We start from the raw sequence: 20,473 nt of genomic DNA on the forward strand, positions 1-20,473 counted from the left end.
GTAAAATACAAACACGAGAAAAACATTGTCCTTGTTTCATCATGTTAATTCTTTGTAGCCCAAACCAACACATGGCTGACTGTGTTCCGAGTATGAGCTGTGGTGTGATTACCACATCACAAGTAACCATGGTAACTAAGTGACCTTTGTAGAGTATTTTTAGTAATTTTTGCAATCTAATGTAGGTGTAAGCATGCAAAGTACAAATAAGGAAGATATTTCAGTTTTTCTTGAGGTCAATCCCTTTGAATTTGTTTCTTTTAAACTTAACATTTTAATTTTATTCATCTCTTTTTCTTAAGCTTCTTGAGCAAAGTTTTAGGTAATTTCAGCATGATACATTTTAATAAAGTGTCCATATAATTGGATTTCCTTAATATGCTTCTCAAAGAATTTAAAAAACACCCAAATCTGTCGTATGTCAACATCAAGGGATTAAACAAGGATTGGCCGACTCAGGAGTATATTCTGTCTTATCATCCAAAACTGGCTCCCACGGGAGATTACATCACAATGCTTTGCAGACCATTGTGACGTCACTAGTTACCATGAAGTCAGAATCAAATGACATCACTAATGGCTCTGCTACTGAAGCTGTTTTCAGTACTTTTTACACTGAAGACACTGCTCATTACTGTTTCCAAATTGAAAAAGTTGGAAGAATGATGTTGGATGATAAATAAAATCTCACCCTCGTGTCTTTTGATATCAAATATATCAACACTCGTTGATAAAAGTGGAAAAAATCCTCGGCAAGCCTCAGAATTTTTCCACTTTTTTAAACTCGTGTTGATATATTTGATATCAAAAGACACTCGGTTGAGATTCTCTATTTAGTGGGGTATCCAGGTTGAAAGGGCTGCATGCTATGTAGATTAACTATACCTTTTACCGAATCATCGGTAGATTGGGAGAAAATGTGTACAGCTGATAGCTGTTTCCAGCTTAGATAATCTTAATCTCTGCATATAAAACAATGCCTAGCAGAACAAGAAATACACTTTAAATGATAAATCATCATATCTACTGATATTTTATCTGAATTTTTTCAAATTTTTATTGACCACGTTTCTTATACCTGTTCGTTCACCTGAATTTGCTGAAGGAATACTTAGTGTTTTTTCTGAGCATAACGTGAATACCAGTAAATACCTTCCAAATGACGTGCTGGTTTTCTTGGGGAATTAGTCAGCAAAGAGCCAGAGTCACAGGAGACTAATCACAATTTTATTTACAAGAACAATTAACAATTTACAATATACTTAGATAATAACTGAGGGTGCCACAGAGAGTCGGTACACACTCTGGGCTGTGGGAGAGAGGTCTGCTTGGTAAGTGAGTCAAACCCCTTCTCTCCTCTCTGGACCAAGGCTAATATAGCCAAGGTCACCTGACATTCAGTAAGTAATAAATATAAATGTAAACAGTAAATCATCAGTGACATACTTGCACATCCTGTTCAGGGTGGCAGACGGTCGATGTACACAAAAATGGGGTTTAACAAATAGGATTAGCATCTTATAAATAACAGCAATTAAATGTTTCAAGGCATATAGATGTCATGGCTCCAGGGTAATGAGCCTTTGCAATTAAATGTTCTTCAGACAATGGGTGTCGTAAATCAGTCGCCATGACAACTTCCCTCCATTACGTGAAGCTTGGACCCCAAGCTTATATGAGTCCAAATTGATATGTGTGCACTTTTTCACCAACCAAAACAACCATGCAAATTGGAACAAAATCAGTTACATGAAATCCTTATGCCGCAAATATATCTATGCAATGACGGTATGAAAGTGATCATCTAGCCAATTCGATTTAGTGCCAGTTTGAAAACTAACCGAGTGATCTTTGTAATGTGCAATTTCACTACAAGGTAATTACCGCTTTGCACAGATTCAATAAATATATCACTGAAGGTTCTTTGAATTCAGGAGTCTGGCTTGGCGGTGCGACTCAGTACCGAATAATGATAATGAGTAATGTCATAAAAAGTACAAATTAAACATCTCAGCAAATATTTCGCATAAAGAAATTTGAAACCAGGAGTCTAGCTTTACCGCGTGACTCAAACGGTACTTGTGGGTACTATTGCCCTTTTAAGTACAATGGGTGCTCTTCCCGTGTCTTTGACGGAGCTTGCCCAGATATTGTGGGTGCGATGCCCAAGAAAAAACAATCCTTAATTCCGACATCAAAACTCTGAAATGCTGAATACTGCTGTGCTGTTAATTACTAGTTACTGACATAAAATAAACATATGTGTGGGGGTGGCTCACCCTAGAATATCCCTAATCTGAATTCAAAGTCCTAGACAATGCATTCAATATTGTACAAAACTGTGCACATTAATAACTTGTAACAAATTACAAATTTTGTCGTTTAGATTTTTGAAATTACGAGTCGAGCTTTAAGGTGTGACTCGATAACCCTTACAGCTTAGGTTTGTCTGGGCCCTAACTGCAAGTATATGTCTGGCGTGGCCTGGAGACATTTCAAAGATTCCCTACACAATAACTTCAAAGATCTAGCTTGACTAAAGATGTAATTTGGAGTATATTGCACATATACAAAACTGAATTTTGTAAAGACACATTTTGGCATTAATATACTGGCTTTGATTAAACATACCTGGTTGCACTATTCAACAGTCACACAATATATATCCTTGATTGAGTCCATGTAAGTAAACACAAATTAGTAAGTCCCAATGAGATATCTGTACACAGTGTCCATCTTGTAGGTGCCCGTGGGGCGGTTTCTGTATTGTGCAGGGTCTGCATGAAGATGGCTGTGGTCGGGTCTCTGTGGGATAGGCGTGTATACTTCTTTTCTTAGGTCATGTGCAGGAACGACATCTTGAATCGGAAGTCTTAGCAGTGTTGCTAAGATATTCGAGCAGGGAAGGTTTGGGATCGGAGAACTTGTTCTTGATTGGGGAGGTTCTTGTTCTTTCTTCAATCTTGTTAAAGGCCGTTTCTTCGTTCTTGGTGATTGGCCTCCAGGAAGGTAGTATATCCTTTTAATAAGAGACTGTCACTTCCTACAGTTTTGTGAACCATATGCCATGCTGTAAAGAGGTACAGGAAAGGACAGACTAAGAAGTCAGTCATACCCGATAGCTCCACCAAATTAACAACGTGTGGCGGTGTTACGTTGAATAATGAACAATTCGCATATACGTATATGCAAATTGTTCATTATTCAACTTCCCTCCATTACGTGAAGCTTGGTAAGAGAGTCAAACCCCTTCTTTCCTCTCTGGACCAAGGCTTATATAGCCAAGGTCACCTGACATTCAGTAAGTAATAAATATAAATGTAAACAGTAAATCATCGGTGGCAGACGGTCGATGTACACAAAAATGGGGTTTAACAAATAGGATTAGCATCTTATAAATAACAGCAATTAAATGTTTCAAGGCATATAGATGTCATGGCTCCAGGGTAATGAGCCTTTGCAATTAAATGTTCTTCAGACAATGGGTGTCGTAAATCAGTCGCCATGACATACCCCCTACAACTCAACCTCGGCTAAACCACTGATCGTCTATAAGGCTCATCAATTACTTGGACCCCCCCAAGGTAGCGTTGCAGCGAGGGATCACTGTAGTTATGTGAAAGAATTGGGTGTTCCTTAACTTCTTTTGAGTAGTATATTTCTTATGATCATAAATCAATCATAAGCATGATAAATAATCTTGTTGATAATATTGTCTTTTTTTGTAATTTTGTATATACCCTATTTGACGTAATAAGCGCCCAGGGCGCTCTCAATATTAGAAATACGGGGGCTCTTATTAGAATATTATTTTGCTGGAAAAAACAGAGTTGAACGATAAATTTCGTGGTTTATGCTGACAGACTGAAATGTTTATATATGACAGATATATTTTTTCCAGAATTTATTTGCCCATAATTAAGAATGCATATAACACACTAGTGCGTATTATACGCGAATAAATGAGTCTTGTGTACATTGATCAATCGGAAGGGGTGCTAAATGGGATTGTTCACAAGCCAATATATTAGCAAATATCGCCGTGGGCGCTTATTAGAATGAGGCGCTTATTACGTCGAATACGGTACTTGAATTTAAACCACATGCGTGTAAACACACATTGCGCTGATAACGACCATGACGACAGGAGTTGTAGACAAGGAAATAAATTGCTTGGCACGGAAGGGGGAGCGGGGGTGGGGGAAGGGGGGAGGGGGGTGTCACACTTTGGACTTGCATTACACACAACACTTGTGTTATCTTGTTCTGACATACTTCTAGTGTGTGGTATAACTGTATGTCATGTGTCGTATAGTCATCGGCTCTCATTGTAAATCTTGTGCAGTATTTGATTTGGTGTTTGTAAGTTTTCTGATTCATGGACTTGTAAACAGATTAGTTTTGATAGGTCCAATTACACATTAATGTGTGCGTTGAGTGTTTGTCATGTCTATTTAACATTTGATAGTGTTTATACAATCTTCTGTTGACTTGTATTACCATTGGACATGGTTCTATCCTCAATGTTAATCACAGTCATAGCAGTAAATCATTCCGCTAACATATTTATAGCCAGTGTAAAAATAAGTTATAGTCACTGCTAAACAAGGACCCATGAAGATGCAGGTTAGAATAGGTCTTTAGCTACCCACGCTTGACTTGGTTGATGCATGTCATCATATCCCAACTGCGTGAAGATCCGGGGTAGAAAAGGTCTTCAGCAACCCATGCTTGCCGTAAAAGGCGACTTTGCTTGTCGTAAGAGGCGACTAAGGGGATCAGGTGGTCAGACTCACTGACTTGGTTGATGCATGTCATCGTATCCCAATTGTGTGGATCGATGCTCATGATATCAATCACTGGATTGTCTGATCCAGACTCGATTATTTACAGACCGACGTCATATAGCTGAAATATTGCTGAGAGGGCGTTTAACAACAAACAAACAAAATCTTGATTAGAGGTGAACAAAATCTCTTGAAATGAAAGTTATGTCATGAAAGAAGATACCGTATTCAACGTAATAAGCGCCCACGGCGATATTTGCTAATATATTGGCTAGTGAACAATCCCAATTAGCACCCTTTGCGATTGATAAATGTACACAATACTTATTTATTCGCGTATAATATGCACCTGTGTGCTATATGCACCCTTAATTATGGGCAATTAAATTCTGGAAAAATATATCTGTCGTATATAAACATTTCAGGCTGTCAGCATAAACCACGAAATTTATCTTTCAACTCTTTTTTTTCAACAAAATAATATTCTAATAAGCATGATAAGAGCCCCCTATTTCTGATTTTGAGAGCGCCCTGGGCGCTTATTACGTCAAATACGGTATTCAACATAAGCAGGATGAAATACTCAGAACACCAACCATGTTCACATCGTGTACATGCTCAATTGTAAAGAACAAGAAAGGTGCAGTCTTGCACCATTGGTTCCAGAAATTATTAGATGGCTCCTGGAAATGATAAATAGGCGTCAGTCTATGCCTTGGCCACTATGTGAAGTGGGAGGTCTGAAGTGTCACAAGTTGTACTAGGGTCATGGTGGTGGGCTGGACTGCGGCAGAGGGAACCAATATAGCCCCTGTACCCCAGAAATAGCTGTTGTAGATCTCCATGTTTACTTATACGAAGGATTTTATTGATTTTCTCCCTTGTGTTGCTGCTGACGTTATCGACACATAGCTTGAAGTCTTTCCACGAGACTGATACCATAATAGATATAAACACTCTTTGCTATTTGGATGTGCTGCTTGAGGCATTGACCATTTTTATATTGTTAGTATTTTCTTGAAACATATTTTTTGTCCAAATTAATTTTTTTGTCCTTATTTTTCTACATTCAGAAGTTTGTTTGTTTGTTTGTTGTTAAATGCCGCACTCAGCAATATTCCAGCTATATGATGGCTGTCTGTAAATAATCGAGTCTGGACCAGACAATCCAGTGATTGACATCATCAGCATTGATTCATTTGGGATACGATGACATGCATCAACCAAATCAGCGAGTCTGACCACCCGATCTCGTTAGTCGCCTCTTGCAACAAGCATAGTCACCTTTTACGTCAAGAATAGTCACCTTTTACGACAAGAATAGTCACCTTTTATGTCAAACATGGGTTTTTGAAGACCTATTTTACCCCGGATCTTCACGGGTCACATTCAGAAGTGATGCAGTTGGTCGTCATATGAATAATATCTTAATTTGGGAGTTTTTAATTCATATCTGAGAATTTGTGCAGCCATTAGTGAGCAGAATGTCAGCCTCTGGGAATGCCTAGATAAATCCGTGTTAATTTTAAATTAAGTATTCAAACAGTTTTCTCCTTATTGGTCTTGTTTCAGAGAAATGCAAGTCACCTTGAGAAAGATAAACAATTAATGTTCTTATCATAATAATATATAGCTTGAATATTGTTGAGTGCAGTGTTAAACAACACACAATACAACAATATTGAATTGGGAAATATTCACCGACATTCGGTGTAGACATTGGGATGAATGTTGCTGTCTTTGCGTAAAAGGCGACTAACATGATCGAATGGTCACTGACTTGGTTGATGCATGTCATCGTATCCCATTTGCATGGGACCTGTGAAGATTCCGGGATAGAATAGCTCTTCAGCAACCCATGCTTACCGTAAATGGTGACTATGCTTGTCGTAAAAGGCGACTAACGGGATCGGGTGGTCAGGCTCGCTGACTTGGTTGATGCATGTCATCGATCCCAATTGCGTGGATCGATGCTCATGATATCAATCACTGGATTGTCTGGTCCAGACTCGATTATTTACAGACCGCCGTCATATAGCTGGAATATTGCTGAGTGCGGTGTTAAACAACAAACCAGCCAACTAACCAATTGTGTGGATCGATGCTCATGATGTCAATCGCTGGATTGTCTGGTCTAGATTTGATTATTAAAATCAGTAATGATAGAAAGAAAGTTGAAATTAATCACTGAATGAACAAAACAAAGTAACATCAACACTAAATTTGAGCCACCTATATCAGTCTACATCAGTTGTCTATTGATTGTGATGTATGGGGGAACATTGGGGACCTGTCTTCTTAGGCACCACAATTTGCTATTCAGAGTTGCTTCCCTTGGGTGTACCAGAGACCAATCATCATGGGTTCAAATCCCAGTTCTCCCTGATAGTGATACATGGTTTGTCTGCACCATGATGGTGGTTTATACCAAACTGATCAATGTCTAAGACCTGCATCACCATGATCACTAAGATCTGGGGTAGAATAGGTCTTCAGCAACCCATGCTTGCCGTAAAAGGTGACTATGCTTGTCGTAAAAGGCGACTATGCTTGTCATAAAAGGCGACTAATGGGATCAGGTGGTCAGGCTCGCTCACTTGGTTGATGCATGTCATCGATCCAAATTGCGCGGATCGATGCTCATGATATTAATCGCTGGATTGTCTGGTCCAGACTCGATTATTTACAGACCGCCGTCATATAGCTGGAATATTGCTTAGTGCGGCGTTAAACAACAAACAAAACAAAACAAACCATGATCACTTTTTACTGTCCTTCCCCGGTAGGGAGTGAGGATGGTTTTACGCCACTTTTAGCAATATTCCAGCAATATCACGGCGGGGGACAACAGAGATGGGCTTCACCCATTTACCCATGTTGGAATCGATAACCTGGATCTCCAGCGTTACAAGCCAACGCTTTAACCACTAGGCTACCCAACCGCCCCTTTACCTCGGGAAGGTTGGGCTGTGATATGACTGAAATTCTTTTCAAATCAGCGTGAAACTCAAGTCACACTCTGTCAGATGTTTTATAGATGACTTTCATCTGTTCTTCCTGTTTCCTCCTCTGAAGGAAGAATCCAGAATGTTGTTGTAGAGAATCACATGTAGTCAATCATTTTGATCATTGGGATGAAAGTTGTAAAGGAAGAACAAAAAAATTGTGTCAATTACGCGTGCTGTTTTCTATATTTATTTCCTCAGCTTGACCTTGGCATTAAATCAGTGTGGAAGGTCATGTCTTTATCTGTTCTCTGCTCTTCAGCATCCCCAATGGTCGACCGCCTCCGTGGTCTAGTGGTAGAGCATTGCCCGGAGAGCGGAAGGTCCGGGGTTCGATCCCCGACCACGTCATACCAAAAGACGTTAAAACATGGTAGTTGTTTTTACCCTGTCTGGTGCTCGGCATTAAGGGGCTAAAACAAGGACTGGTTGGCTCGGAGTCTGTATACTGTGTCTGAGTGGGGTATTCATGTTAAACTGCAGCATGGTATCTCAGTGAGCTAGTATTATAAATCGGCATCAGTCCGGACTAGTACAAGCCGCCACACACACACACACACGTGCACGCACGTCGCTATATAAGTGCAATAATCTTGGACGCGACATTAAACCCCATTTCACCTCACCTCCCCAATGGCCAGGACTGCCTTCAGTCTGTAACCATCAGCTAACCAACAATACTCAACAATAGTCAACATTAAGGCAAAACAGTCAACAGTTGTCAGCATTAAGGCAAAATAGTCAACAGTAGTCAACATTAAGGCAAAATAGTCAACAGTAGTCAGCATTAAGGCAAAATAGTCAACAGTTGTCAGCATTAAGGCAAAATAGTCAACAGTAGTCAGCATTAAGGCAAAATAGTCAACAGTAGTCAGCATTAAGGCAAAATAGTCAACAGTTGTCAGCATTAAGGCAAAATAGTCAACAGTAGTCAGCATTAAGGCAAAATAGTCAACAGTAGTCAGCATTAAGGCAAAATAGTCAACAGTTGGCAGCATTAAGGCAAAATAGTCAACAGTAGTCAGCATTAAGGTAAAATATTCAACAGTTGGCAGCATTAAGGCAAAATAGTCAACAGTTGGCAGCATTAAGGCAAAATAGTCAACAGTAGGCAGCATTAAGGTTAAATAGTCAACAGTTGTCAGCACTAAGGCAAAATTGTCGACAGTTTGCAGCATTAAGGCAAAATAGTCAACATAACTGCACAATACTCAACAATAGTCAACATCAAGGCAAAATGGTTGTCATTAATGCAGTGATCAACATTAAAGCACAATGCACAACAATAGTCATTATTATTGCCAAATAGTCATTAAAGCACAATAGTTAACATTAACGCAGAGTGATCAACATTAAAACACATTGTAACACATTAGTCGTCATTAAAACACATTGTAAGACAACAGTCAACATTAAAACACATTGTAACACAATAGTCATCATTAAAACACATTGTAACACAATAGTCATCACTAAAACACATTGTAACACAATAGTCGTCATTAAAACACATTGTAACACAATAGTCATCACTAAAACACATTGTAAACAATAGTCATCATTAAAACACATTGTAAACAAAAGTCATCATTAAGACACATTGTAACACAATAGTCATCATTAAAACACATTGTAACACAATAGTCGTCATTAAAACACATTGTAAACAATAGTCATCATTAAAACACATTGTAAACAATAGTCATCACTAAAACACATTGTAACACAATAGTCGTCATTAAAACACATTGTAAACAATAGTCATCATTAAAACACATTGTAAACAATAGTCATCACTAAAACACATTGTAACACAATAGTCATCATTAAAACACATTGTAACACAATAGTCGTCATTAAAACACATTGTAACACAATAGTCGTCATTAAAACACATTGTAAACAATAGTCATCATTAAAACACATTGTAACACAATAGTCGTCATTAAAACACATTGTAAACAATAGTCATCATTAAAACACATTGTAACACAATAGTCGTCATTAAAACACATTGTAACACAATAGTCGTCATTAAAACACATTGTAACACAATAGTCGTCATTAAAACACATTGTAACACAATAGTCGTCATTAAAACACATTGTAACACAATAGTCATCATTAAAACACATTGTAAACAATAGTCGTCATTAAAACACATTGTAACACAATAGTCATCATTAAAACACATTGTAACACAATAGTCATCATTAAAACACATTGTAACACAATAGTCGTCATTAAAACACATTGTAACACAATAGTTGTCATTAAAACACATTGTAACACAATAGTCATCATTAAAACACATTGTAACACAATAGTCATCATTAAAACACATTGTAACACAATAGTCGTCATTAAAACACATTGGAACACAATAGTTGTCATTAAAACACATTGTAACACAACAGTCATCATTAAAACACATTGTAACACAATAGTCGTCATTAAAACACATTGTAACACAATAGTCGTCATTAAAACACATTGTAAACAATAGTCATCACTAAAACACATTGTAACACAATAGTCGTCATTAAAACACATTGTAACACAATAGTCGTCATTAAAACACATTATAGTAATAGTTAACATTAGGTTTCCTCTGCCGCTGTGCAGCTTACAACACATCCCAGGTACAGCTCAACCAACCCGTCAGGCTTCCCACTTGAGACAGGTCCTGCGTGTATGTGATTATTACCTAGGCAATAAGAAAGTAGGATTGCCATTTAAAAAATTCTAAATGGTTTTTGCTAGGACAAATTTAGTTGAATGAAGCATTTTTTCCAATCTCTTCCTCTTAAAAATCTCTTTCTGAGAGTACTGTATACTTAAAAATCATGATGTGTCTCAAAATTAATGTGGGAAGCCCTACATTTGAAATATACAAACTAAACAGCTAACGACAGCACAATAAACTATAGACTTGGAATTCCATGGTATGATATGGGGAAATAGATTTGAATTGAATAATATATTTTACTTTCGTAAGAAACATTGCTGCTCCTCCTTGTAATGTGATTGAACTTCTGGGAAATTACAAGCAGGAAATTCAATATTAGGTTTATCAGTGGTCATGGAGGTGACTCAAAATTTGACCTTTTGCAGGGCTCGATTTAGCTATATATACTACTCAAAAGAAGTTAAGGATCACCTGATTCTTCCATGTTACAATAGTTAATCTTTCATGCCATGACAGATTAACATTACCAAAATGAAAGAATCGGGTGATCCTTAACTTCTTTTGAGCTATATATAACATGCACCAGTGCAGCCTATCAATGAAAAATGTAACCTTATACAGTCATCCCCCCCCCCCCGTGATAACGCGGGTCTCGGGGTCCATGGACAACCCCCGTGTTATCAGACACCCTCGTTATTCCAATAATGGAATGTAGGTCGGGTGATTGTTCAACTAAAGAGGACACGAATACATGTCTACAATATGTCTACAATGCACCAAGTACATGTAAAAAAATTCAATTAATAAATAACTTTAATACCGTATTCGACATAATAAGCGTCCAAGCGCTCTCCAAATTAGAAATAGGGGGCTTTATTAGAATATTATTTTGGTGAAAAAAACAGCGTTGAAAGATAAATTTTGTGGTTTATGCTGACAGCCTGAAAGCTTTATGTACGACAGATATACTTTTCCAGAATTGAATTGCCCATAATTAAGGGTGCATATAACACACTAGTCCGTATTATAATAAATAAATCTTGTGTACATTGATCAATCGGAAGGGGTGCTAATTGGGATTGTTCACCATGTTCACTAGCCAATACATTAGCAAATATCGCTGTGGGCGCTTATTAGAGCGGGGCGCTTATTACGTCGAGTACGGTAACTATAATAAACCTTTACTTGTTCACACAACATCAACCATTGAACCTCTTAGTAGCCTTACTATCTCCTGTGTTTTGTGTAGTTCTTGACACATGACACAGTGAGCACAGAACAGATATTTAGAGACTAGATTATGCGTCCATGTTTCAACTTTATGGGACTAGGGTCCCACCCTATATCGTCTGGTGCAACAAGCTTTTCATGTCAACATGCACCTGGTGCAAGTTAAATCTATTGCTCAAATCAAGCCCTGTTTTGCCATGCTCGTAATGTTCCTATTTCAGCAGGTGTTGTGCCATTCAGCATGTTCTTATTTCAGCAGGTGTTATGCCATTCAGCATGTTCTTATTTCAGCAGGTGTTGTGCCATTCAGCATGTTCTTATTTCAGCAGGTGTTGTGCCATTCAGCATGTTCATATTTCAGTAGGTGTTGTGCCATTCATTGAGCCAAGTCAGGACGATCTGCTCGATAATCAATGTCTACATTGTGATAAAACAGGTCTTACATCGCGAAATGCATCAAATCACGTGAACACCTTGATTAAAAACAAGAAAAGATTTCGAAAATATCTGTTGACAACGAGTTGGCAGTGCACATGCTTTGCAAATCCTGCAATCCATCGAAATCTGCATGACAGATTACGAACTGGATTTCGATTTTGTTGCGCGATTTTGATTGGACTATGCATAGACTCGTTAGTCCAGCCAAATTGTAACTCCATAATACGAGCCTAGTTTGGCAAGGGTGGAAACTGGACTTTTAAAGTCAGTTAACCCTCTTGCCTCGGGAAGATGAATTACACTGGTGTTGACATTTTATAGTTACGACAGGGGGCACGGGTGGCCCAGTCGTCTAAGGCGCCGCGATTCGCTGTGCAGAGTTGCATCCCTTGGGCACGCCAGAAACCTATGATTGTGGGTTCGAATCCCGGTTCGCCCCAATTATGTTTCTAGGTTTGTCAGCATCATACCCGTGCTCGTGGGTTTCACCGAAGTGGTAAACGTCTGAGACCTGCATCACTTCGGGCTTTCCTCCCACATTAAGCTGACACGCCGCGATATAAGTGGAATACTGTTAAAAGCGGCGTTAAACACAACTCACTCAAGATATAGTTACGACTTTCTTTTCATTCCAGATGGTTCCACCCAAACATTTCTGGGATGGATGCAGAGAAGCTCCTCATGGAGCGGGGCACAGACGGGAGCTTCCTGGCGAGACCTAGCAAGAGCAAGGAAGGGGACTTCACTCTGTCAGTCAGGTGAGTCTCACTACGTAGTTCCAACGACCCGTGAAGATCCGGGGTAGAATAACTCTTCAACAACCCATGCTTGCCGTAAAAGGTGACTATGCTTGTCGTAAGAGGCGACTAATGGGATCGGGTGGTCAGGCTCGCTGACTTGGTTGATGCATGTCATCGATCCCAATTGCGTGGATTGATGCTCATGATATTAATCCCTGGATTGTCTGGTCCAGACTCGATTATTTACAGACCGCCATCATATAGCTGGAATATTGCTGAGTGCGGCGTTAAACAACAAAACAACAAAAGTTCCTAGTTCCAACAGATGGCATGTTCTCCTGAGCATTCCCAATTGTTTGGTACCCTATAGAGCATTCACTCCATGAAATAAAACCTTATTCACTCACTCGCTCCGTGTAATAAATCCTTCTTCACTCGCTCACATGTAATAAACCCATATTCTGATGCTCGCTCACTCCATGCAATGAAACCCTATTCCCTCTTTCACTCCATGATTAAAACCTTATTCACTCACTCGCTCACAAGTAATAATACCCTATGCACTCCATGAAATAAAACCTTATCCATTCACTCATTCATAAGTAATAAAACCCTATTCATTCATTCACTCCATGAATAAAACCTTACTCCCTTAATAAAATCTTACTCCATGAAATAAAACCCTATTCACTCTATGAAATAAAACCTTATTCACTCACTCACTCACTCACTCACAAGTAATAAAAATCTATTCACTCCATAAAATAAAATCGTATTCACTCACTCCATGTAATAAGACCTTATTCACTCACTTGCTCATAAGTAATAAAACCCTATTCACTCATTCACTCCATGAAATAAAAACTTATTCGCTCACTCACTCACTCCATGCAGTAAGATCCCTTTCACACACGTATTGCCTCTTTCTGGTACAGACGCAATGGTGAAGTCACTCACATCAAGATCCAGAACACGGGGGACTTCTATGATCTGTACGGAGGAGAGAAGTTTGCCACCCTAGCAGAACTGGTGCAGAACTACATGGAGAAGTACAGCCAGCTGAAGGAGAAGAATGGAGAAGTCATTGAGCTGAAGTACCCTCTGATGTCAGAAGACCCAACCCCAGAGAGGTCAGTCTGTCTTAAAACTGAAGTACTCTGTCATGTAGCTCTACCCCAGAGAGGTCAGTCCGCCTTAGAGCTGAAGTATTGTCATGTAGCTCTACCCCAGAGAGGTCAGTCCGTCTTAGAGCTGAAGTATTGTCATGTAGCTCTACCCTAGAGAGGTCAGTCTGTCTTAGAGCTGAAGTATTCTGTCATATAACTCTACCAAGAGAGGTCATTCCGTCTTAGAGCTGAAGTATTCTGTCATGTAGCTCTACCCCAGAGAGGTCAGTCCGTCTTAGAGCTGAAGTATTGTCATGTAGCTCTACCCCAGAGAGGTCAGTCCGTCTTAGAGCTGAAGTATTGTCATGTAGCTCTACCCCAGAGAGGTCAGTCCGTCTTAGAGCTGAAGTATTGTCATGTAGCTCTACCCCAGAGAGGTCAGTCCATCTTAGAGCTGAAGTATTGTCATGTAGCTCTACCCTAGAGAGGTCAGTCCGTCTTAGAGTTGAAGTATTCTGTAATGTAACTCTACCCCAGAGAAGTCCGTCTTAGAGCTGAAGTATTGTCATGTAGCTCTACCCCAGAGAGGTCAGTCCGTCTTAGAGCTGAAGTATTCTGTAATGTAACTCTACCCCAGAGAAGTCCGTCTTAGAGCTGAAGTATTCTGTCATGTAGCTCTACCCTAGAGAGGTCAGTCCGCCTTAGAGCTGAAGTATTGTCATGTAGCTCTACCCTAGAGAGGTCAGTCCGTCTTAGAGCTGAAGTATTGTTATGTAGCTCTACCCCAGAGAGGTCAGTCCGTCTTAGAGCTGAAGTATTCTGTAATGTAACTCTACCCCAGAGAAGTCCGTCTTAGAGCTGAAGTATTCTGTCATGTAGCTCTACCCTAGAGAGGTCAGTCCGTCTTAGAGCTGAAGTATTCTGTCATGTAGCTCTACCCTAGAGAGGTCAGTCCGTCTTAGAGCTGAAGTATTCTGTCATATAACTCTACCAAGAGAGGTCATTCCGTCTTAGAGCTGAAGTATTCTGTCATGTAGCTCTACCCTAGAGAGGTCAGTCCGCCTTAGAGCTGAAGTATTGTCATGTAGCTCTACCCCAGAGAGGTCAGTCCGTCTTAGAGCTGAAGTATTGTCATGTAGCTCTACCCCAGAGAGGTCAGTCCGTCTTAGAGCTGAAGTATTCTGTAATGTAACTCTACCCCAGAGAAGTCCGTCTTAGAGCTGAAGTATTCTGTCATGTAGCTCTACCCTAGAGAGGTCAGTCCGTCTTAGAGCTGAAGTATTCTGTCATGTAGCTCTACCCTAGAGAGGTCAGTCCAACTTAGAGCTGAAGTATTGTCATGTAGCTCTACCCTAGAGAGGTCAGTCCGTCTTAGAGCTGAAGTATTGTTATGTAGCTCTACCCCAGAGAGGTCAGTCCGTCTTAGAGCTGAAGTATTCTGTAATGTAACTCTACCCCAGAGAAGTCCGTCTTAGAGCTGAAGTATTCTGTCATGTAGCTCTACCCTAGAGAGGTCAGTCCGTCTTAGAGCTGAAGTATTCTGTCATGTAGCTCTACCCTAGAGAGGTCAGTCCGTCTTAGAGCTGAAGTATTCTGTCATATAACTCTACCAAGAGAGGTCATTCCGTCTTAGAGCTGAAGTATTCTGTCATGTAGCTCTACCCTAGAGAGGTCAGTCCGCCTTAGAGCTGAAGTATTGTCATGTAGCTCTACCCTAGAGAGGTCAGTCCGTCTTAGAGCTGAAGTATTGTTATGTAGCTCTACCCCAGAGAGGTCAGTCCGTCTTAGAGCTGAAGTATTGTCATGTAGCTCTACCCCAGAGAGGTCAGTCCGTCTTAGAGCTGAAGTATTGTCATGTAGCTCTACCCCAGAGAGGTCAGTCCGTCTTAGAGCTGAAGTATTCTGTAATGTAACTCTACCCCAGAGAAGTCCGTCTTAGAGCTGAAGTATTCTGTCATGTAGCTCTACCCTAGAGAGGTCAGTCCGTCTTAGAGCTGAAGTATTCTGTCATGTAGCTCTACCCTAGAGAGGTCAGTCCGTCTTAGAGCTGAAGTATTCTGTCATATAACTCTACCAAGAGAGGTCATTCCGTCTTAGAGCTGAAGTATTCTGTCATGTAGCTCTACCCTAGAGAGGTCAGTCCGCCTTAGAGCTGAAGTATTGTCATGTAGCTCTACCCTAGAGAGGTCAGTCCGTCTTAGAGCTGAAGTATTGTTATGTAGCTCTACCCCAGAGAGGTCAGTCCGTCTTAGAGCTGAAGTATTCCGTAATGTAACTCTACCCCAGAGAAGTCCGTCTTAGAGCTGAAGTATTCTGTCATGTAGCTCTACCCTAGAGAGGTCAGTCCGTCTTAGAGCTGAAGTATTGTCATGTAGCTCTACCCTAGAGAGGTCAGTCCGTCTTAGAGCTGAAGTATTCTGTCATATAACTCTACCAAGAGAGGTCAGTCCGTCTTATCTCCACACTGATGCCTGAAGACCTTCAAGTGCCAACAGGCACCTATAGTTGTATACTCCCCAGGAAGTTGAGAAGGAAATTTGGCAACGTCAGTCTAACTGGATCAATAATTGTGTTGTGCCATGATCATTTTCTAATGATAGATGTGGTATATATTGTTATTATTATTTTCATTAATATTTCTATCGTTATTATTGTTATCATAACTGTATTTTCTTGAGTATATTGTTCACTTTTTTTCCAAAACACACAGCTGGGTTGAAGGGTGTGTGCATATACACGCCATCATGAGTTTTGATAGGTTTTTTGCCCCAACGCAAAGACATTACCGTGAGCACGTAACCATGATATACTATGTCAACAAATCCATACTGAAGTAGGCAAATTAATCATGTAATTACACTGTCTGGCTATAAAAAGAGTTCATTGTATATCTGGACTTATCTTTGTAACTTATTTTATTAATTTTATTCAAAATTCCTTTAAATATTGTTTTAATTCATTTCGGCTAAGCGATCGGAAGATCACACATTTCGCCGTTATTAACCGCGGCTATTAATTATTATCATCGTCATCATCATCATCATCATCATCATCATCATATTATTATTATTATTATTATTATTATTATTATTATTATTATTATTATCGTTGTTGCAGATGGTTCCATGGTCATATATCTGGAAAGGAGGCAGAGAAATGTTTGATGGACAAGGGTAAAAATGGCAGTTACTTGGTGCGAGAGAGCCAGAGCAAGCCGGGCGACTTTGTTCTTTCTGTCAGATGTGAGGATAAAATAACACATGTGAAGATTCGATATCACGTAAGTCCTTGTTATTCCCTTGGACTTAATGTGAGATTTGTTTTTACATCCTGGCGGATGGCTCAGTCAGTGCTGTATCTGGACATGTTTGGACAGTCTGGGACTTTAGCCACTACTCTGTAGCCTGAGTCAAGTCAAATTCTTTCGGTCGAGTAAGCATTGCTTATAAAAGTTTGTTAGATCTACTGAAAATGTCAAGAGGCAGGGTCGGTCTAGCAGACTCAAATGTTTTTGGCACAGACTACTTAGATGCCAATATATATTTGGGCCCAACTCTGCAACAAATGGGGGGCACGGGTGGCCCAGTTGTCTAAGGTGCCGCGATTCGCTATGCAGAGTTGCGTCCCTTGGGCACGCCAGAAACCTATGATTGTGGGTTCGAATCCAGGTTTGCCCCGATTATGTTTCTAGGTTTGTCAGTACCATACCCGTGCTCGTGGGTTTCACCGAAGTGGTAAACGTCTGAGACCTGCATCACTTCGAGCTTTCCTCCAACATTAAGCTGACACGCCGTGATATAACTTGAATACTGTTAAAAGCGGCGTTAAACCCAACTCACTCACTGCAGCAAATGTCTGTAAGAAATTCCCAAATTGGAATTAAACAATTTTAATTTCATGCTGTTATAGATGTCACTCGTAATAGCTTTGTAAGGTGACTTGATTACGGCCCAATACCGAGCAGGAGGCTTTAATGCATCGAATTCCAGACCTCTGAATTTAGTGAGGGAAAAAACTTTAAAAGCATCCCAATTTTGAACAAAATTTAAAAAAATCCCAATGGGCCTGCCAAGGACACTCAGTCTGGAGTCCTAGTTAAGTCCCTGCCAGGGTGTAAGGTGTTGTTTGTGAAGAATTGTCTCCCCTTTCCATGCCAGTATCCTATGATCACATGCCTCACCTCGTCTAGGATCTGCTGGTTTGGGGTCTGAATCCCAGATTTGTCCTGATTGTGAAACTTTTGTGTGGTAAACATGGTAAAGCAAAGAAACAACTAAATATATAAAACTTTGTTCCATGTGAATTAATCATCCAACACATCATGATATTACAGAAATTTATGTCATGGAATTATTATTTTTATCCGACAGACTTTTGAACTGTTCACAAAGATTCATAAAAAGTCAATACACATAAAAATATTAGAAACGGCTGTGCTCTAGTAGATAGAACGTCTGCCCCGAGAGTTGAAGGTCAGTTTGATCCCCGGCCGCGTCAAACCAAGAGACGTTAAAGATTGTACTTGTTGTTTCCCTGTCTGGTGCTTGGCATTAAGGGGCTAAAACAAGGACTGGTCGGCTCGGAGTCAGTATACTGTGTCTGAGTAGGGTATTCATGTTAAACAGCGGCATGGTGTCTCAGTGGGCTAGCAGTATAAATTGGCATCAGTCTGGACTAGTACAAGCAGCCACACACACAGACACACACATGATGAATGCACCTTGCTATATAAGTGCAATAATCTTGAACTCTACCTTAAACCCGTTTTCACCTCACTCACTCACTCCTCCACAAACAACATGTTTTGTTGCAGGAAGGGAAGTACGATGTGGGAGGTGGGGAGCAATTCCAGACACTCTCAGAACTAGTCGACCATTACAAGAAGAACCCTATGGTGGAAACGTCGGGCACTGTCGTCCATCTTAAAATGGTGAGTGCCTACACGATATCATCTGTTTTTGCACGTTCTTATGAATTTCAACAGTAATTAAGGTAAGGGTTTGCCTGTGAAAATATAGGGTGCACGGGTGGCCCAGTCGTCTAAGGCGCCGCGATTCGCTGTGCAGAGTTGCGTCCCTTGGGTATGCCAGAAACCTATGATTGTGGGTTCGAATCCCGGTTCACCCCAATTATGTTTCTAGGTTTGTCACCATACCCGTGCTCGTAGGTTTCACCGAAGTGGTATATGTCTGAATCCTGCATCACTTCGGGCTTTCCTCCCACATTAAGCTGACACGCCGTGATATAAATGGAATACTGTTAAAAGCGGTGTTAAACCCAACTCACTCACTCACTCACTCACTCACTCACTCACTCACTCACTCACTCACTGTGAGAATATAAAGTTGACATCATGTTTTGAGAGAACTAACCTGAGGGGCCTCATGGGAATCATGTTTATTTAAAGGTCTTTTATTAGTGATCGTGTGAAAAAATTCCTGTAAGACCTGGCTAGACCGCCTTTGTGGCCTAGCGGATAGAGCTTTTCTTCAGAGAGCGGAAGGTCGGTGGTTTGATTCCAGGCCATCATAAAAGATGGTACTTGTTGTTGCCCTGCCTGGTGCTAGGTGACAGCTGAAATATTGCTAACTGCAGTTTAAAGCAACAAACAAAAATACTCACATCACTCCTGACTCTACGAATTATTTCACCTACAATATTTTCCTGTAACTTGTAATAAACATTTTGTTTCAGCCGTTCAACGCCACAAGAATCACAGCATCTGGTATCGACAATCGCATCAAACAACTCCAGGCTGAGAAGGAGAATGACAAGAATAAGGGAGGATTCTGGGATGAGTTCGAGGTACGAGGTTTTTTTGCTTGGAAATCCGTTTTATATCTTTTTAATTTTATTTTTAATTAATTTTTAATTAATTTTTATAGGCATATAAACAATGTACACACAAGGTATTCAAAGTGACATCAAGAAGTGTTTGTTACAGCCATTGTCTATAATCGTCATTTACCTGTGATTGTCATTTACCTGTAATTGCCATTTACCTGTGATTGTCATTTACCTGTGATTGCCATTTACCTGTAATTGCCATGTACCTGTGATTGTCATTTACCTGTAATTGTCATTTACCTGTAATTGCCATTTACCTGTAATTGCCATTTACCTGTGATTGTCACTTACCTATGATTGTCGTTTACCTGTAATTTGTCATTTACCTGTGATTGTCATTTACCTGTGATTTCAGCAATTGCAACAACAAGAGGTTCGCCACCTGTACAGCCGAAAGGAGGGTATGAGACCCGAAAACAAAGCTAAAAATAGATACAAGAATATTTTACCCTGTGAGTATTTGACGTGTCCAATTCCTTTATAGCATTTATCATACATCAGTTCAAACATGCATATGACATACTGTCAGTGTGTATGGACAGATGTTTTTTGTCTTCATGGTTTACAAATTTGTTGCAAAATTGTTTTCGTGGATCAAAATGAAAATGATGATAATTTTTTGTATATTAAC

The 20,473-nt window shown here is 39.9% G+C and overlaps 1 protein-coding gene across 5 annotated transcripts in view; it reads left to right on the top strand.

Annotated features, from left to right (window-relative positions):
* LOC124144404 (tyrosine-protein phosphatase non-receptor type 11-like) overlaps nt 1-20,473 on the top strand; it is an 81,475-nt gene that overhangs the window by 41,411 nt on the left and 19,591 nt on the right. For all 5 annotated transcript variants that reach the window (XM_048402784.1, XM_048402781.1, XM_048402782.1 and 2 more), the window contains exons 2-7: nt 12,785-12,907; nt 13,825-14,019; nt 17,113-17,275; nt 18,809-18,925; nt 19,690-19,800; nt 20,198-20,294. In XM_048402784.1, coding sequence (XP_048258741.1) covers nt 12,785-12,907; nt 13,825-14,019; nt 17,113-17,275; nt 18,809-18,925; nt 19,690-19,800; nt 20,198-20,294 — 806 coding nt within the window. The remainder of the gene's footprint in view (nt 1-12,784; nt 12,908-13,824; nt 14,020-17,112; nt 17,276-18,808; nt 18,926-19,689; nt 19,801-20,197; nt 20,295-20,473) is intronic.

This window comes from Haliotis rufescens, unplaced genomic scaffold (assembly GCF_023055435.1).
Source record: "Haliotis rufescens isolate VD_foot unplaced genomic scaffold, xgHalRufe1.0.p SCAF_29, whole genome shotgun sequence".
Classification (NCBI taxonomy): Eukaryota; Metazoa; Mollusca; class Gastropoda; order Lepetellida; family Haliotidae; genus Haliotis; species Haliotis rufescens.